A 19,533-nucleotide genomic window follows, 5' to 3' on the forward strand; every position below is an offset into this window, starting at 1 on the left:
AACAGTGTTATGATTTCATAGGAGATTTTATGCATTATATTGTTCATCCCCCTAATGGTTGTTAGCATACATATTGCCACCTTACTTGGTATTTCTGCATCCACTCCGGTATCTTCTGCCACTTTAAGAAATATCTGTGAAATTAACAAATTATCTATTAGTATCTTACAAGAGCCACCGTTCTGTTCCTTTCACATTATACGCATGCACAAAACAGGAGAAATGCAAACTAACACTGCAATGGAGGAGTGTAAACTAAGCTGTTGTTTTAGCTTTTTTGCTGATATCAGTTATCCATGTCAAGTTTTTAAGATCAGGGTTGTGCATCCACAGAGACCTATCCTTTACTTGAGTACATGCCAATTGGCCCTCCTTTATTTCATTTATTAATTCAGGCCACATGTCTAAAAAAATACATCTCCATATTTGCGATCAATTTCCAAGTGACCTTCCCTTATTTTATTCTCCTGTGCATGTTAAGCCCTGTTTCGACATCTGCCCTCTAAAAAGTCTCTGCACACTTCTGGCAAGGCCTACAAAATTCATACTTTGGACTGAATGCGATTTTATGTGTTGAATATATTAGCCAAAAACATAAAATAGAATTACTGACATCATAAAACAGTCAAAAAGTACATAACAAGGCTATTCATGACAATAAACAGGGTAAATGTTATTATATGACCAACTTCCATGACATCCCATCTATCAGACATTGTTAGTTGGTGCCGTACATTGAAAATCACTACATATTTCAATTGAAGTGTAGTTGGACTTGAAAAGAAAAATAGATGAACAGATGAAATAACCTTGTCATGTCTGAATTAGAGAAATTCAAAAGGAATAATTTACATTGCCTGCAGGCCATGAGTATCTGATTCAAGTCTGAGCTTTCTCAGCTTTAAGATCCACAACTAGTCAGAATGGCAAATACTGCCCAAGACATTTGTTCAAAAAAGATACAGTATGACTGTGTACTGTATGTGTAATGATATTATGGTACATGACATTGGGTCAATGAGTATGAGACCACAAGTAAAACACTACTTAACTATTTCAAAAATATGTCATGCTAACGCTATTCAGTGTGTATAACCAAGTATGGTCTTAAACTGATTGAGGACCTTTGCAAACGTGTGTACGTACGTTTGGATGCTCTAGCTATAAACCTTTTCCTCTTTTAACACAAGATGAATCAATTTGTAAAACCTGTAGATGCGGTTTGAAAAATTCATTTGAAACTGAAATTTTGAAGAAAAAACATCACATTCAAATTTCTATTTTAAATAGGAATGAAAATCAATACTTTTTTAGCCTGATTATGATCAATGATCAACTCACTGCTCTGTAGAGAGGCCTACTGGATTCATTCTAACACTCCCTTGTCCTGAATGACACACTGAATTTAATGTGTTAATGTGTCAAAGGTGAGAGTACTTTTACATTTTGTAATTTTATCTTTGTAACTTTAAGAGATATTAGTCCAAATTATCCAATGCAAATTGCACACCTGTGTAGGTTAACTATATATGTGTTTTGTCTGTGTCCATTTTGATTCAGAGGAAGATCCAGGGATGTTTGCATAATTAAAGGATGCAAAGGAAATCCCTTCCTTTCCTTTGGATGTTTGCTGTTTTACAGCTGAGAGGCACGAGAGGCACTGAGAGGTAAGTTATTGCTTTAAATGTGAAGTTGCTTGTCACTCTGCAGGAGGGATTTGAAAACGGTCGATGTAAATGTTGATTGTTAATTTAAAGACTGAGCAGAAAGCAGAAAAATATCAAAATAATGGGTAAGGAAGAGGAGAAGAAAAAAAAGGAGTATGGTATAGAGTGTAATTGCAACAATAACAAAACAAAAAAAGAAAAGCAAAAGAAGAGCAAGATTGTCAGTATGTGTACTTCTCTGTTCCTTTTTCAGCATTTACTTTGATAGGACACCTGGAGACATGACAGGGAAGAGAGGGGGAATGACATGCAGCCAAGGGCCGCAGGTAGGAGTCAACCCGGGCCCGCTGCGTCGAGGAGTAAAGTTTTCTATGCCTGTGTGTATGTAGGCAGACTCTCTATATGTGTGCATGCTTGTATCTTTAGCCAGGTTGTCAATTCAACACTTAGTATACCTCCTCCAGCGTGGTGTCAGAGATGCCGTAGCTAGTCAGACCAAGGTCAGCCAGGGCTAGGTCAAGCTCTTGGAAGAGCAGTGCAAAGGTCCCATCTCTGGCTCCACCGTAAGGCAGTATGTAGGTGATCTCTTGACCAATGCTCTCCAAGAAGACTGCCTCAGGGACGTGGCGCCGCACAATTTGACCCACAGCTGTCAAATCTGCTGGATGAATAGTTGCAAAAGAATTCACAACACAAATTCAAAGAATAGCAAAAACGCATGCACAAACAGAAATTTCTTTATGTCCTTTCATGTCTCCTTTGTGATGAAGTTGTAAATTAGAGTGACATAACGGACTGAGGATTCAAGAGCAAACACCACCGTTGGCAGCAAAAAAACTACAGTACATAAGAAAAGAAAAACTGAACCAACTATATTTTGAAGTAAACAATGAAAAACCATTGTGTAATGCACGGATATCACAACATACCTGATGCTGTGACCTTTAAACATACTGAAACAGATCCCCAGACATAATTCACCTGCCTCATCCATTCTGAAAGTGGGTCTTAGTGAGAATCAATCAGGACAGTGTTGCAGAACGCATCGCATCCATTATTGATCCAGAACCTCTCATACATAATTACTGCAGCTTAACAACCAATGGCTTGGTGCTTTATGAAGAAGTAAATAGATCTGCCTCACGCATCAGATTGAATTATTTGTGAAAATGTGTGTGTGTGTGTTTTTGCCTTTTTGCTTGTGTGTGTGGTAATAAAGAGAAATGTGCTGTCACTTTTGGAAATATGATTACTTTTGTGGCATTTTCTATCTTAGATTTTACCATCATGTGTATAATCATTTTGAAGGTGTGAGCATTGATTGATTTTACATGCATGATAAACTGGAGCCTACCTACAATTTTTCTTCTGATACTGTCTTGCATGTATAGTTGTGTTTACCTTGATCAGGGCTGGGAAAAATCAAAACAAATCAAATCACCACCATCACAGGTCATTTAGTTAGGCGATCTTTTCCGCCTCTGCATTTCTTTATTCTAATATAATTACATTCGGAAAAACCGAAGTAAGGTCAGAGAAAATAAGATTTGATCATGTGTCTAACACACTCTACTGTAAGCTCAATGAATAATTGGTTGAGAACTTGTACGAGGCTTTTGGCTACTGACAGGTTTGAAATGGTATGCAAAATCCTCAAGAGTAAAAATTATATTTACCCTTTAACATTATTCTACAACACTGGAACAAGGACAAAAGACAGAAAGAAGAATACAATATACAAAATACAGTATTATATAAATATAAATGTGATTCTAAAAAGTTTAGAATCCTAGGTGATGTTTTTCTGGCTAGGCTCATGCACATGAAGCTAAAGGCTCCAAACCTGCGGAACGCCCTTCCTGTTTTCTTACATAATGCAGTCTCAGTTGAAGCTTTAAAAAATCAGCTTCGGCACTTGTTTAAATTCACTTTTGACTTACTTTTGTAACTTGGGGTTTTGTAACTGTATTTTTACAAATGTTTATCATGTGAAGCACTTTGTGACTTTGTCTGTAAAAGGTGCAATATCAAATAAATGTATATTTATTATACTGTTTCCACTGTCTTATCACAACAAAAATCCCCCAAATGTAACAAATTTGAGTTTTGAGCATTGAACTTGAAGGCCCAATTAACCCTTTCTCTGTCACTTAAAGTCCTTTCCCTGACATATTTCCCATTTGTACCTTCCATTTTACTGGGACTTTAAGTGCACTCTACCAGAAGCTAGAACATTTCAACAGCATCTACAGTACAGGCGCAAATGTCTTTACTTTTCCTGTGGTGTCAATTGGTTTAGGTATTGAAAAGGTGAAAACATCTATGAGCGAATGGGATGGGATCTTCAGCACCATTGGACAATGCCATTTTGAGATGTTTTATGGTTATTGGTTGCCTGTTTTCGGAATGTTAATGTTTGCAAAAATATTCACACAATTTTTTGTTCAAATGTATGCTGTACCAACTATTTCACATTTGGATATATCATAGATTTACAGGTTAGGTTAGATGTTTATCCGAGTATACGAATGGTATAAAAATGGTAACAGAGATGCAGTTTCTACCTGAAAGACCAGAGCTGTCCCAGCTTTGGCTGCTGATGCCATCATCTGGGCTGCTGTCCCTGGAAGGACAATCTTTCTCCTGTTAATCAGAATTGGATTAGAAAGACCTTATCATGCATTGCTATTTAGAATTATAAAAGTGCCTCCTTAAATTCCAACAAAGGTTGAATAAACTTCACAGCAGGAACTTTATGACATGTATTAAATGGAGTTTAATCACACTAAATGAGATCAACCCGATCAAACTTAGTCCAGCTCTGTTTCCAAGCTATATTGGCTGTGTAATTGCAAAATCGTCAACTGAATTACAAAGTCTTCATCTCAGAAAGAGGGGATTGTACTACCTTGCCCACAAAGGTGTTTGCATGTTTATTTATTTCAAACGAATGCTTCTGCTCACCTCAAAGAGCCTGCAGAGTAATGGTAATCGTTCTAGGCCTGCTGGCATCAGTGCATCTTGTTCATTTGCTCCACATTGATTAAAAGTAAGTGTGCTAGGCACCATTGGCGAGCAAAAGCGAGATTCAACCCTCTCCCCAGTGACAATAAGTATCATCCAGCACGTAGGCGTTTGACAATTCTCATGCTGGGAGAGACTAAACACAGATCATTATAGGGGGAGGGTGGCAAGAGAGAAAGAGAGCACGCAGGAAAGTCAGAGAGATCCACGTACAATAATTAGAGAGAGGTTACTGTTGTGTCAAAGGGGATTGCAGAACAAGTTCTTTTCTAGAAACGTGAAAAGAAACATAGTAACCCCCTTCAGTTACAGCAATTTTATGTAAAGTTCTGTTAATTAGGATAAAACAGAAGGGTAATTGCATAGTTAGGCAAGGGGCTTAATCACCAAATTTGTGTTTATCTGAAGATAAAAAGATCCCACAGCCAATGTTGTGACTGTCACAAGCCATCAGCAAATATTAACATAACCTTTTTTAATTTAGGTTCCAGATTTAAAAGGTAATCTGTTACCAAAACCAAACATGCTTTCTGTTCGTACCTCTTTGTCCTGACTGTATTTGATTCCATTACGTTGAGCGGTCATCTTTTCAGCCTCCTCTCGGACCAGAGTGAGGTAGTAGCCGCTGCCAAAATATTTCTTTAGAAAGAGTGAGGAGCCACAGCAACGCATCTTGCCATGGGAGATGATAGCAATGCGATCACCTAAGATGTCTGCCTCATCCATGTGATGTGTAGACAAAATGATGGTGCGACCTGAAGAGAGACGGAAAAGAGAGACTCAATTGTCACCGGAATGGCAAAGTGCTTTGTGTCTAGGTTTCTGTGTGAGTCATAGTCATGGGGTAAAGAACACAAACTGTGGATTGCAAATATAAAAAAGTTAAGGCATTGGCTGAAAAAAAGAATTTCTAAAGCATTTTTCTCTTTAGAGCTTGTTTGTTTTGAGAACTTTTGTTATGAAAAATAAGCCAGACAAGAAAAGATGCCACAGATCAAAAGTGTACAAATCAAGCCAATATCTCAATCTGTCTCTGTATGGTAGTCACTTATCTCTTTATTGCCAATTCCACAGTGTGTTTTACCCATGCTTATCCACATGGCAACAAAGCAAACTCCAGAGGAGTGTGTGGGTGTGAATCTGGGACAACGTTAAAATTATGATAAAGGCCACCCTAAGCCTTCTTTCCAGCATTTCTATCATACCACATTTATTTTAGCTCTCTCTTCTTTGGTTCTGCGAGTCCTTTGATTTGAGATGCATCAAACTGAGCACAATTGCAATGACAGCTACAGCATGCATTGCAAGGTTATTCACAAGAGTTGTAATCCTCTAATATCATGCTGTATCAGATAACACATTAATTATCACATACCCCAGAAATCGGAAAAAAGGACTAGATCTGTGATTTAGTCACAGCATGGTCATGTCTCTGCAGTGGGGATGACAGCAGAATCACAGAGTACTGGGTAACCTTTGGTATCATTTTTAACGCAGAAAACATTTAACTCGATACCTTTATCATTAAGTAAAAAAGAAAGAACCCTGCTTAGAAGTTAATGACTTTGAAAAGACTTGTGTGTTATCACAATGGACCTTTTTTTTTTTATAGCTACGGCGAACAACTCCCTGTTCATACTGGCCATTTAAATATTCCTTGTTAATGTACTTTCAAAGTAATTAGAGGGCAACATTTACAGCCCTCGTTTTGTGCAAAGATATTTGAAAAAAAAAGTGAGGTTAATATGAGGCTTAAGCATCAGCATGTTAACATTGTCATTGCGAGCATGTTAGCATGGTGACATTAGCATTTAGCTCAAAGCACTGTTGTGCTGAAGTTCAGCCTCACAGTGTCGATAGCATGGCTGTAGACATCATTTTAAAAGCCAGTTTGAAATCTCATCAACTCTTACAGAGACTGCAGGTGTGCCATATCAAGAAGAGCCAAAAAGATGCACTCACAGTAAATAGCTCACTGGATGGATTTTTTTTATTTTTTATACGTTCTTCAGTGAATTTTGTGCAAAAGGTCAGGTACGCTGCTGAGCTCGCCGGCTTTTTTGCACTGAGCTAGTTAAATGTGTATCCACGGTCACATTGTCTCAGGAACCAGGGCACACTCAGAGGTCACCGTCTGCAGCCCAGTGCAGCCATTTTGCTTGGCCAAGTATATCCAATGCGTCTCCCCTCCTCCTATCTTCCACACTTTTTGTGTCCTGCCACAAGCTGAGCTGTTAAATCCATCCCTTCTCAGAAAGTATTGCTGCCTTATGCTATGCCAAGTAAGTCTGTATCCCTACACATACAAGGGGGGGGGGGGGGGGGGGGGGGGGGGGCAGCATCTATGCTTATGAAGGGGGTGGGTTGAGGAGATTGCTTGAGGTTAAGTTCGACTGAGCCAGCTCATTTTGCATGGGATGCTCAAACTCAGACAAGTTTCCTGGAGATTTGCTGTGCTTTACAAGGTAAAAAAATCCGTGAGTTGGGAGTAATATAAATGTGTTTGGACTGCAGATGGCCCGCAAAGGTATTCTGATTTATAGTGTGTTGTGGTGCATTACAGCACAAAGTGATATATCAAATGGAGTTCTGTGTTCAGGTAAATTGGTAGTACTCGCTCTACGTACAGTAAAATGAGCCTGGACATCTGGTTTCTGTTATTTAGCTTCCTTCCCACTAAATCAAGTTGATAGAAATGGATTTCACAGTGGGTGAGTAAGCCTGGACAGATATTATGTACATTGGCAGTAAGATGAATTATTGGACAAACTGTATTAACTGTTGTTTGTGGCAATCATCCATCCATTAGCCATATCTGCTTATCCTTAGAAAGTTAGCGGGGGGCTTCTGGCGATCCGAGCTGGCATTGGGCGAGAGGTGGGAACATCCTACTTAAATCTTCGTTCGGGAAAATCTAACTTTTCCCGAACCCCGTGGATAGGATGGGCCACAACATCATGGCCACCAACAGAACTCAGCAAAGATTGTTCTTGCTCGGGCTCTAACTTCTAGATATTTGTCACAACGGACTGAATGGCTTTGCTCGCATTACTCCCTCTGTTTGCTGACTGGACCACCAAAAATTTGGAGAAAACCCAAAAATATACCGCAAACCCAGACGTAGTAGTGAAGGGAAATGAAAAGTGAGCGGAAGTGAGTAGGAGGGCGGAGCCAGGCTAACCCAGGTGTGGGGAATGCATTCAATTTAGGTCAATACATTTGAAAATGACCTAAACACTATCTACAGTCTGTTAATGGAGTTAAAAGAAACAGATGGGCCTGTAGTTTCAATTAAAAGCAGTCAAATATAATAACCAACTGGAAGAATAGCAGCTGCTTGCTCAATGTGTTTTATTCACCGTTAGAATTTAAGAATTGAAACTCGGAGAATGTGGTTAATGCAAGGAATATATGAGTGTTTGCTGAAGGTTACTACACAGGTTGAAAGCATATTTTTTTCTGTGTGAATATTGTGTTAAATGTTAATTGATTTTTTGAATACTATGGTTAAAAGTTTATAGCCCGCTCCAGGCCTTCACCTACTGCAACATATTTCATTGAAGATTTTAACACATTAGCATTTTCACCAAACACGTATTTCCTGAAAAGCGACTTAAGTAAGATCACATTCAAGAAAAAAATGCTAGAAGTATTTTAATGCCATTTGTACTGCAACACTGGCTTCAACCCCACTTTAATTTGTTATCCTACAACAAATGCATTATGTATGGTATTTCAACTTTTCGCCAGATAAACTGGAAAAAAAATGCATGCAAGTGCAAACAGAGTCTACAGTAAATAGAACTACAAACTATATTAAGTTTGAGTGCTTGGAAAATATGAACCGTTTCCCACATTTTCTTGCACCCCTAGTTTCTCACAAACTGAATCACCTGCCTAAACGTGTGAGGTCTAATGTCAGACTACTTACAACATTCACGCTGTCAGTATTCTATGTGGGATTTAAGATGCTCAATGCTGTACTACTGTATATACTGTAAACAATATACCCCTGTAATATACTGTTTATGGCATTTTGAAAGGAGCTGCTTTGTTCAGTCACTGCATCACTAATTCAATCTTAACTTAACTTCAGGGGTGCTAATGTTTTAACTTCCAGTGATTACATGGCTGCTGAGACAAGCTGTTAAAATGAGAAAGTCAGTGGGAGAAATTCTTGGATAACAAGTTTTATTAGCTATGTAATCTTAAAATGTTAGGTTTTGTAACATGTGCATCTCTGTAAAATAAAATGTCATATTTATGTGGCAGTAAAGAGCTATGTAAGGGAAAGGTAAAAGAGAACCAGGCATTTTAAGAAAAGGCTCGTAAAGTGGTAAAGTTATCAATTACAACCAATAAATCAGGATATTAAATGATGCTGTTGCAGCATGTATAAAATACATAATATGAATCTCATTCCAAAGGCCCATTTTACAACATAATGAGTAGGGTAATTTAAGTGTAATCTATTTACAGTAATGGCTAAAAAAAAATGTATTTGCTTTTTAGAATTTGTCCTTTAAGGTCTTTTGTCGTGTCTTTAGATTTAAATGTAAAGATCTAAGGAAAAATCAAATATCAACATGCCATCATATTAGCATTAATAACATTCCCTATTTATTATAAGACAGATTAAGCATTCTTTTTTAAATCTTAAAACATTTTTAAAGTAAATAGAGGATTTCAGAGCACATGTGCACATGTCCATGTTCCTTGTATCAAATAAGCCTGAATTGAATGAAAACAATACGCACTTAGAACAATATGGTCAACCAGCCGGTGTGCAAACTTAATTAGCTATGAAGAAGCACAATATTATTCCCTATTACAGCCTTCAGCTTTTTCATATAAATAGACTGTCTGTAGCTTTTCCTTAATGACAAACCTTAGTAACACAGAAGTGCAAATAAGACTGGAGAGGCACAAAACAGGACTCATTCAACCAGCCAGGATGTTGGTGTTCTCATTATAACAGACTTATTTCCGCCTCCCAATTCGAGTGAAAGGACATGATTAGAGTGAGAAAAGCTAATGACACAGTGAGGGCGGAATGTCACTCAATGCACATTAAACATTTAGACATCTGTTGAGAGTTATGTGTTACGATAATGTCCATGTCCTGCTTAAAGCAACTAGCAAGCAAAAGTATCCAAGGCCAAACAGTGACAAACTGATTGGTAGAGCAGACAATTAGGCACGGTAAATAGCAATGCCAATTAAAGTTTCTTGGATTCACCTTTCTTCACTTCTGTTTCCATTTCTTCCAGTACAAATTACAATTTCTCTCCACCAACAGTTGAGTGTCAAAAAGGGCAAGGCAAACAAAGAAATGTCTGCTGGCTCTAGATGTTAAGTTACCTTAACAGCTTTAATATTGGATTCATTGGAGTCAGTTACAGGTTTACCTTGAGCTCAGCACAGTTTTGGAAAGTTTCTCAGTTTGAAACAGGTCAAACATGTCAAGCTCTGTCAATTACCAACATGAAGGATTTTAAAGCATTTAGTGAAGCTTTGGTTCTTACTACTAATTCCATACCTTGTTTGTATTTTAACAGCAAGTCCCAGATACCCCTGCGTGCATAGGGGTCCACTCCCGCTGTAGGTTCATCTAAGATGACGATTTTTGAGCCGCCGACAAATGCTATAGCCACAGACAGCTTCCTCTGCATCCCACCTAGAACACAGAACAATCCCCATTAACTACAGAATCTTAGTAATATATTTTGTCTTTGTGATTTTATGGCAAACAAATGTAGAAAACTGCATCTTACATGAAATGGATACTCATTTTTGTCCTGGGAATTCTGTCTATAAACAGTGACAAATCCTACACAAATATCTGTTAACACTAGGTTTTCAGATGTAAAATGGAGAAGACTGGGAACTGATTATGGACTAAATGTGTCAAGATATACCTCTCCAGGCTTTATTGTCTTTTGCATGGTGTGAAATGATTGATGGCAGTGAGGTAGATACACCTTCCTCAGGTTATTCCAGTCTACGCTCTCATAGTGAGCTCGTCAAAATGCATCCAATGTAGTGCTAATGTAGTGGAAATGTCAGCATAGATCAACCTTGAAAGTCGTATTTCAGTGATTTTGTGAGCAAGCAATCCGTGACTGAGGACAATTTATCAAGCAGGACTTGCTCATGCCCCCCAGACAATGAATTACAACCTGTGACACACAGGTACAGTGCATGTCTACATCGAGACAGCTGCATGCACATGTGCTGGCAGTGGAAGGGCACAACAGGGCAGCTTTATCCTGAATAGAAAGGATAATCTACAGATTATATTCCTCCTCAGGGGAAATTAATGCACCAAGCAAAGGAACTGATGAATACATCCAAAACAAAATTTACATTTCTGCATAATTTCATTTAGACACTGATATACACACATCCAAAACATGTCACACATACAGACACACCTGACAAGTTCTTAGCAAGATCCTTCCGCTTATGTGGTAAACCGACATCCTTTATCATCTGGTCCATCTCATGTTTCACCTCATTGTGGCTGCATCCTTTCAGCCTGGCGTAGAAGTAGATATGCTCCTCCACTGTCAAGCTGTAAAGGTGAAAATAATATAACGCCTATTTGACTGACATGCCAGGCGGCACGGGTGACAATGGAAGCCATCAGCTGTCACTTATTCATATGTACTGTAAGTGTTTGTAATATACAAAATGTCACATTTGTGAATCTTGCGAGATGATCTGGTTCCATTCGAAGTGCACTTTTGTGAACCGACGTAAAGAAAAGCCTTGATCTTCAACATTACTGCCTCACAGGTGGGATCATAATATGACGAAATATCTATCTCTCTGTTTGCATGAATATTTTACTCTACTTAATTTAGATGCTTTGACTGTCTGGGATTAATAGTAATGAAAGTAATTTGCAGGTGCTTAGCCTTAATTATGATGTAGGACTTGTGTCAAGCTGCAGGTAATCAGTTTGTAGGGAGAGCGAAATAGAGGGGGACTCTAAAGATGAAATAAAAACTGAATAATGGTTGGGAATGATGCCATTAGAAGAAATTTTGTGGCAAGATTGAGCAAAGTTCATTTAATTTTTAAAAGAGAAAAATGGTAAGGGATAGTTGTTGATGTGAAACATAAGACAAGACTGATCCCTTATTATCCATATTATTAAATTGCAGTGTAATGACCTCTTTTCCCTTTCTTCCTTTTTTTAATTACACCAGAAGCTAAACATGATGATTATACCAATAACCCGTGGAGAACATGGATGGATCTCATAAATTGACTCACTCATTGAATAAGACGTTGTGCTGTGGGCACATTCCTAAGTACTTTCGGATGCTGTCCATGTCCGTGTGGATGTCATATCCGTTGATGAGCGCTGTTCCTGATGTAGGTGGGAACAGCCCTGTCAGAATTGACCTACAGAGAAAAATAAAGAAAAAAAAAAAAACAGAAATAAACAAGACACAAATATCCTTATTAGAAAGCTTAAAGGTTAACCAAGGCTGTTGATTTCAAACTCATGATAACAAATTTCTAATAATTATAGAGCTGCTTAAGCACTCCAAAGGAGTCACTTCAGTTCAGTTACTTCAGCTTAGAAGCAGCTGGTTAACATAATAGTGAATTAGATTGATTCCCAGCTCCATTTAAACAATAGACATGTCTATTGTAATCATATCCTGCATTAACAGCATATTCTAATGGAATGTTCATAAAGGGAAAGATGAATATCCATACAGTATCATCTTCATCAACTTGTATTCAGTCTCAGGCCATTAATTTTTTTATAATTAATTATAACAAACAATTTACAAACAACAAACAAAAGATCATAAAATAGTAAAAGTATGATAGTAACAATTTATACAAAACAAACACTTTTCAACAATATTCAATATTGAGTAGTTTGGTTGGTTTTGCATTTCTCCATCTGCATATTTTTTTCATTTGAGCACAAACTCAATTCTAACACTGCATCTCACACCTAGATAGACACGTTGCTGTGGAAATGCATCCACACAGAGCTTCGGTGTGTGTGACAGAATCCTTCCCCTGTCCTCTCTGTTATGTTTTCGTCACAGTTGCTCAGAGCGGATGCCTTCTCTTCAGCCCTTAGTCTTGCATCAGTTGCTCTCTCCCTCGCTCATTCTTTCTGGGCCACTGGGTTGCAGTTATATCCTGTCATCCTAAAGCCCTTGCAACCTTTCCACACTTTTCTTTAACAGCAATTAGCTAAGTCTTGCTATCAACACAACATCAGAATGTGTGATAAATGTCCTCTCAGAAGATGTGACTCTTTGAAAGCAGCAACCACTGAATTAATGTAGCAAGAGTACAGTTGGCATTGTGTACAAGCTGGATTAGTTGCACCTTGGGAAAAAACATAAACATTAAGCCAAGTGGCAAAGCCCGGGACTAATAACTCACATTGTGGTTGTTTTTCCGGCTCCATTGTGGCCAAGAAAAGATGTGATCTGATTCTCGTAGAAGTCCATACTCAGTCCATCCACAGCGAGCTTCTTTCCAGTCTTGTAGATTTTAACAAGATTGCGGATTGAGACCCCTGCTTTCATACCAGGTGCTGGTTTCTCCAGATACTCTTTAGAAACACATTCATAAACACGCACATGTACGTAAAGAAAACAAGCATAAAAGCAGGTAAAATACGTTAAAGATAGGACTTCTAAAGACACAAAAAATGATCTAAATTTAAACAAAGTAGCCCTTCTTTCAAAAAACATAAGGACCACGCAAGTAACAACACAATTAAACTAAGTAATATTTTTTAATGGTGCATAACTACTACGTATACCATTTGTAGTCACAGTAACATTAGCTTTATTGTGACTATTATTGCCACTGTTCATCACACCCACAACCGGCACCGTCAGACTCCGCCTACCAAGAGCCTGGGTCTGTCCCAGGTGTCTTCCTTCCTCTTTGATACTATGACTAAAAGAAACTTGAAATGGAATTGAAAATTGCAAAAGATTTGTTTACATTAGTAACATTTGTATACACTGTAAAACTTGATTTTTTAAATTTAGTATGTTATTCCTTTAATTCTTATTGTCAACACTACAGATTGGGCAAAGGTAAAAAGTGAACACTGCTGAGCACTAAAAGACAAAAAATAACAACAACTATAGCTTACTCCCTTGGATGTTAATTGGAAATAGTTTTATTAAGTTCCAGACTTGAAACTCCACAGAAAGCGCCAAGCTCCATTATCACCCTACGTGACAAATAAGGTGCTAATGTTTGTTTGCGACCCATCCCAATTACCTCACACTTCTTATTAGAACTATGTTCCCTCTAGTACTGTACAAGGCTGAGCTGTTGAGAATGTGACACATACATAATAACTGCGCAGATTACACTACGGATACACACCACAGCTGAAAATTGAAAATGATTTGGCCGTTTACCATTATACACAGTGGAGTCCTTCAGCAAGCCGTGGTCAACGCCAGTCACTGAGGCTTTCCCGCACCAGTAAGATGCAGTAAAAGGGAAGTACCATGGCTTTGGGATTCCATACTGTCCTGGGATCAAGCGTGAAGAACAATCACATTTAACAGCTTTGCTTGAGGATATATTGCACTTAACAGTGTATGTTTCCTCTTGACAGCCTGGCACAAATTCCTCTTTTAATTACAGTTGATGAGAAAAGAACTGTTAGGATGGCTGCAAGGCCCATTGATTTAAGCTGGGCTAAGGGAAGGCATCTAATGCAAAAGGAAAAAATTCTATAGAACACCAACTGTTTGCATTTTTCAATCTTCTTTAAGATATGGCAGTGTTACAAATAACACAATACTTTAACAAATCTGCTTCAAAATGAATACCTGGAAAGACATTTTCGATGTACCAGGTGAGCACCCAGTAAAAAGCAGCATCAAAGAGCATTATGATGATGGAGACGACGAAGCTGTAGCGTTCTCCATCGTCTGGACTCTTTCTGATGTTGTACCACTGAATACCGATGCCTTGCTGCTCATACTTGGCAAAGTTGTCACAGCCATAGCCAAAGGCCACACATGACAGCAAACTCTGGGGAATAACAGATGTGCAGATAAAAGCATCCATAGTTAAAGGAGTAGTTAGACATTTCCGAAAATAAGCTAATTTGCTTTTATGCTGAGAGATAGATTTCTCTTAGATTTACACCACTTCCTGTCTGCACAATAAATATGTAGTTGGAGCAAGCAGCCGGTCAGCCCCAGCTAGCCTGACTCCAACTTCCTGGAGTCTCCACTGGTTGCCTGGCAACTGGTCGAGGCCAAGCAAAAGCTGTCATGTAACAGTGAATTGACATTTTTACATTACAGTTTTTGTACGAACAACTAAATGTAACATTTGCAAACTGTTGCCCTGTTTCCAGTCTTTATGCTAAGCTAAGCAGCTGCTGGCTAGTTACATAATTAACATACTGACATTAGAATGGTGTCTCTCGCTCTCTCTCATCTAACTCAGATTTGTGTATTTTCCATAATGTAATTTTAAAATCTATAAAATTTAGTAACAGAGAAAAATAAAGAGTTATTTTGTTTTTTTAATAAGTACAAAAAAGCAGGAAAGAGAGGGGATAACATGTAGCAAAGGGCCACGGGTCAGATTTGATCCTGGGCCACTGTCTAAATTGTTTATAGGGTGCAAATTCTATCAGGTGAGGTAGAGTAAACCCTCTCAGAGAATGTTAAGAGTATTTTTCGGGGCTTTTTCCCTTTTTTTGAAAGTGATGGGGGATATACAAGAAATGTGGGAGAGCGATGGGGGCTGACACACGGTAAGGGCTGGTTTGAACCCAGGCAGCTACAAAGGACTCTTACTGGGGGGAGCTAGAGGTTGCCCCTGTCAGAGAATGGATTATTAAATCATTCAGCTGATGACTTAATCTTACAACCCAAGGTCAAAATAAGCTCATCAAACATTTCCTCACTGTGTTTTTGCCTTTGTGAACATCTTAAAAGGACTTCATTTCAGACGAGAACAAAGATTGAGGCTAAAAAAAGTCTGAAAACCAAAGATTTGTTGGAGCCTTCATTTTGTAGGAAATTGCAAATGATACTTTGCCCGTGAGACATCATCTGCCATGGCCTATCACTCTGCATTGCCATGTTGTCCGCCAGCTGTTTTAACACGCCTCATTTGCTCACAGCATTTCCACCTCGGCAGAAGCAGCAGCATTTGCTGAAGCTTCAGAGACAAACAATCATGGATACTGTCTACCCGACGTCACTTTACCAGGCAGAGAATCTGGAAAGCCCTGCAGTGACACCCAAACCTCTATCCTGGCTGCTAACCCTGCTGGCAACCTCCCGTGTTGTCGTCCACTGCCCATCTACTGACAAGCAATCAACAGAGAGTCAGTAGATGAGGGGTGACAGCAGGGCTAGGGGGCATCCATCCTTGACCTCTGTATGAACGGCTGACAAAACCACAGGAGCCACTTATTTGGTTTTTGAGAAATGGGCAGGAGTTGGGAAGCAGACAAAACAAGCAGCCTCTATTGAACACAGGATTCAGCCACCATTCAGCTGGCTGCAGACAAGGAGCATCGTTGAGAGGAATAGAGATCAGCGTTCCAGCTCTTTCTAGGATGTCGTTTTCCAGGACATTTATGACAACTAAAGCTGGGATGAGGGACAGGATCCCCAACAGAGACAAATGAGTTTGTGTCTGAAGAAGCTGTTCTTGTTGTACATGAAAATGTCAGAATACAACATGTGTGTTTCAAGCATTAATCAGAATTGATTTTATTTAGAAAAACAAAGAGGGGGCAAGAGCTGCAATAATCATACCTTTAATCAATTAGTAAAGTGAGGGGAAATTGGCAACCACTTCGATAAGCGTTTTAATTGTTTTAGTCATTTTTTCAGATACCCCTGTTTTAGCTTCTCCAATGTGATGATCAGCAGCGTGAATATCTTTGGTTTTGGCATGATGGTCAGACAAATCAAGCAATTTGACGACATTATCTTGATTTTAAGAAACTGTAAGAGCAATTTTTACAATTTGATGACTGTCGTGAAACGTTTGTTTTTAAACACTTGAATAAGCCATTTGTGGTGTTTAGTTTAACCCATTTGTGCCGAATGCTTTACGCCGACAAATTACATCTACCGCCGGTTACTGCGTTGCGCAACTCTGAACCTCCTGCCGGCTGCTGTGTGCCGCAGCATTTTGTATTCGTCAATCTTTTTGTGACGCGTGCAGCAGAGAACGCACTGTCATTGGTTCAAATACACATGAGGCGGGTCTTGTTGGCTATTTAAAGCCATGTGACCACCAAAATCTACTGTCAACCAGACATAGATGTGCGTTTGTTTATACATTTTTGAGAGACGAGCGAGGGCAGTGAAATTGAGTTGGAAGATAGTGAGGAGTTTGGGAGGGAGGATGTAGTAGATGGTGATGAAGAAGTGCTAGATGATCCTTTGCGCCACGCAATAGCCGGCAGGAGGTTCAGAGTTGCGCAACGCAGCAACCGGCGGTAGATGTAATGTGTCGGCGTGAAGCATCCGGCACAAATGGCTTAATAACAGTTTCAAGCAAACGCTAAATTATGATGTTAATAAAACTCACTATTTACTTGATTTATATACTCAAGTCAGCTGCAAGCTGTGTCAAAATCATAGATCAATTAATTGATTTCAGCAAAGGAAAACCTGAGAAGTTTGAAATGATTTTGCTTAAAGTTATATGTTGGGTTTTCCAAAGCATAAAGAAACGCTGGGCTCTTTCTTGTTCCTACATCATTAAACATTGGATATAAAAGAGGGAGAAAATAGTCAGAGTGGAGTAGATAGCTAGTTGGATTGGGACTACAACCCATCTTATAGTGGCCCTCTGATAGACCTGTACGTCTCCTTTGGCACACGGTTGCAATCAAAAACTGTTCATATAAATTGAGGTCAACTTTTGAAATTCTGTTCCGATTAAAGGCTTCATTATCAAGGACAATGTGGGGGAGAATTTGTATGCCTTGGCACAGTGTAGTTTCATCACAGTTGGGAGACCCACACAGAAACACAGAAACACACACACACACACACACACACACACACACACACACACACACACACACACACACACTCTCTGTGTTAAAGTGTAAGGATGAACTGGATAGTGGTTTGGTCAGAGAATCATATCTCATGCTAATTAGAGGGCTAGAGGGCTATCCATCTAGTTGGAGCAGGGGAAAAAAATCTCAGCAACAGAGGAGAATCAAGCAATGGCACTTTGTGTAGAGACTAAATAAGGTTTGCAGTGCTTTTTATGTAAAATGCCTACCTGACCTGTAAAAGGAAATGGAGTGAAAAGATTTTCAAGGGGAAAAAAATGACATAATTTTGAATGATTAACTCAAAGATAAGCAATTTTAGCGGGATAATCGGCACTCCTTGTTTGCAAAAGCAAGGTTTACCAAGTGTCCGCAGATGAAAGCAGTAGTTACTTCTGTTTGTTGTATTATTGACTGCCAATACTGCCAATTTGTTAAAAAAAAGACAGAAGACTATTTGCCTTGATACCGCATTGTTGGAATTGACAAATAAGAAAACCAGACCCGTTTGATATTCTCGGAAGATGCCCCGCGCACGGCAATTAAGATCCAAGACTTTGTGTGCCTCTGTCTGCAGAAAGGACAGCTTAAGCACAAATGCTACCGGAACCGGCATAAAGGTCACGCAAAAAGGCTAAACTGAAAGTTGAGCAATGGTGTACTAAAATCCCTAACTTAATTATTTTTATTTACATAAAAGTAGAGACTAGTAGATAGACACAGGTTTGTGTCAAAATATGGCAGAACAAATGGGTACCAATGCGTAGTAGCAGTATTAATATTTAAAACAATTCCTAAATGATTTTGAGTTTAAATTTCCCGGTACCTCTAAATTCATCTGGCAGACACACCTCATTATCAGGAGAATTATGCAGGGAATATAAAGGTAAATCTCTCACAGGTATTGTAGACACTGGGAGTGAATTCATTTGCTTTGATAACAACCAGCACCAAATCAAATTAGACTGGTGCCTGTTTGGATATAAATGGAAATTTGGATTGCCAAAGGGTGATTATAGTGGCAAAAACATAACATTAAATTTAACTCAAACTACAGTCGGCCCTCATGATAACGGCAAGTGGAAGATATTAAAAACCGTGTCAGACTTACCACAACAACCTTGGCCTGAAAACCCATGACGTCGCTCCAGGCGTAGCAGAGGATGTGCGGCAGGTAGAGGACAAAGTAGATGAGTCCCCCGCACGCCGCTGCTAAATTGGCCTTAGAGAAGAAGACGCTAATGAGGAAGCACTGGCTGATGGTGGCCAGGCAGAACACCAGCAGGAAGACAAAGATTACTGATGGGTCGCTGTATTGTAGCACCTTGCCATACTGTGTCAGAAGAACAAATAAAAAAACGTGAGAAAAACAGAAGAATTTGATGTTGAAAATGTGAGTTTTGGTAGAGGAGGTTATCTTGCAGATTATTTATCAGGATAACAAAGAGATCCAGAAAGCATGATTATTATAGCAGATTTGTTTACAACACAGTAGCCAGAGTAAGAGTAAAGTTTTGAAAGGGTTAAATTATCCGGGGTATCAATATTTCTGAGACAATTGAACATTTCCCAGTTGACTGATATTCTATTCCATAATCTGAAAGTTGTTAAATGTGTCACTCTTTTACTGGCAGTTTGAAGGAGGACCCTACTCTCATTTTAGTGATATACTTGTGAATCTATCCATTACACCATGATGTCTTCTCTGAGCCAAATTCAAAGAGGCACTTGAACGGTTAGGATAACGATGCTATTGTAATGGATGAAATTATGATTAAA

At 38.9% G+C, this 19,533-nt stretch overlaps 1 protein-coding gene across 7 annotated transcripts in view; it reads right to left on the reverse strand.

Annotated features, from left to right (window-relative positions):
* The window catches only part of LOC117934569 (phospholipid-transporting ATPase ABCA1-like), a 186,270-nt gene that overhangs the window by 74,563 nt on the left and 92,174 nt on the right, over nt 1-19,533 (reverse strand). For 5 of the 7 annotated variants that reach the window (XM_034856320.1, XM_034856319.1, XM_034856324.1 and 2 more), the window contains 11 exons: nt 18,866-19,087; nt 14,537-14,741; nt 14,117-14,233; nt 13,116-13,287; nt 11,973-12,104; nt 11,126-11,265; nt 10,231-10,368; nt 5,232-5,446; nt 4,232-4,310; nt 2,123-2,328; nt 86-134 (listed from right to left, as the gene is read on the reverse strand). In XM_034856320.1, coding sequence (XP_034712211.1) covers nt 86-134; nt 2,123-2,328; nt 4,232-4,310; nt 5,232-5,446; nt 10,231-10,368; nt 11,126-11,265; nt 11,973-12,104; nt 13,116-13,287; nt 14,117-14,233; nt 14,537-14,741; nt 18,866-19,087 — 1,675 coding nt within the window. The remainder of the gene's footprint in view (nt 1-85; nt 135-2,122; nt 2,329-4,231; nt 4,311-5,231; nt 5,447-10,230; nt 10,369-11,125; nt 11,266-11,972; nt 12,105-13,115; nt 13,288-14,116; nt 14,234-14,536; nt 14,742-18,865; nt 19,088-19,533) is intronic. The other 2 variants (XM_034856322.1, XM_034856323.1) reach the window with 1 other exon arrangement.

Source organism: Etheostoma cragini, chromosome 19 (genome assembly GCF_013103735.1).
Source record: "Etheostoma cragini isolate CJK2018 chromosome 19, CSU_Ecrag_1.0, whole genome shotgun sequence".
NCBI lineage: Eukaryota > Metazoa > Chordata > Actinopteri > Perciformes > Percidae > Etheostoma > Etheostoma cragini.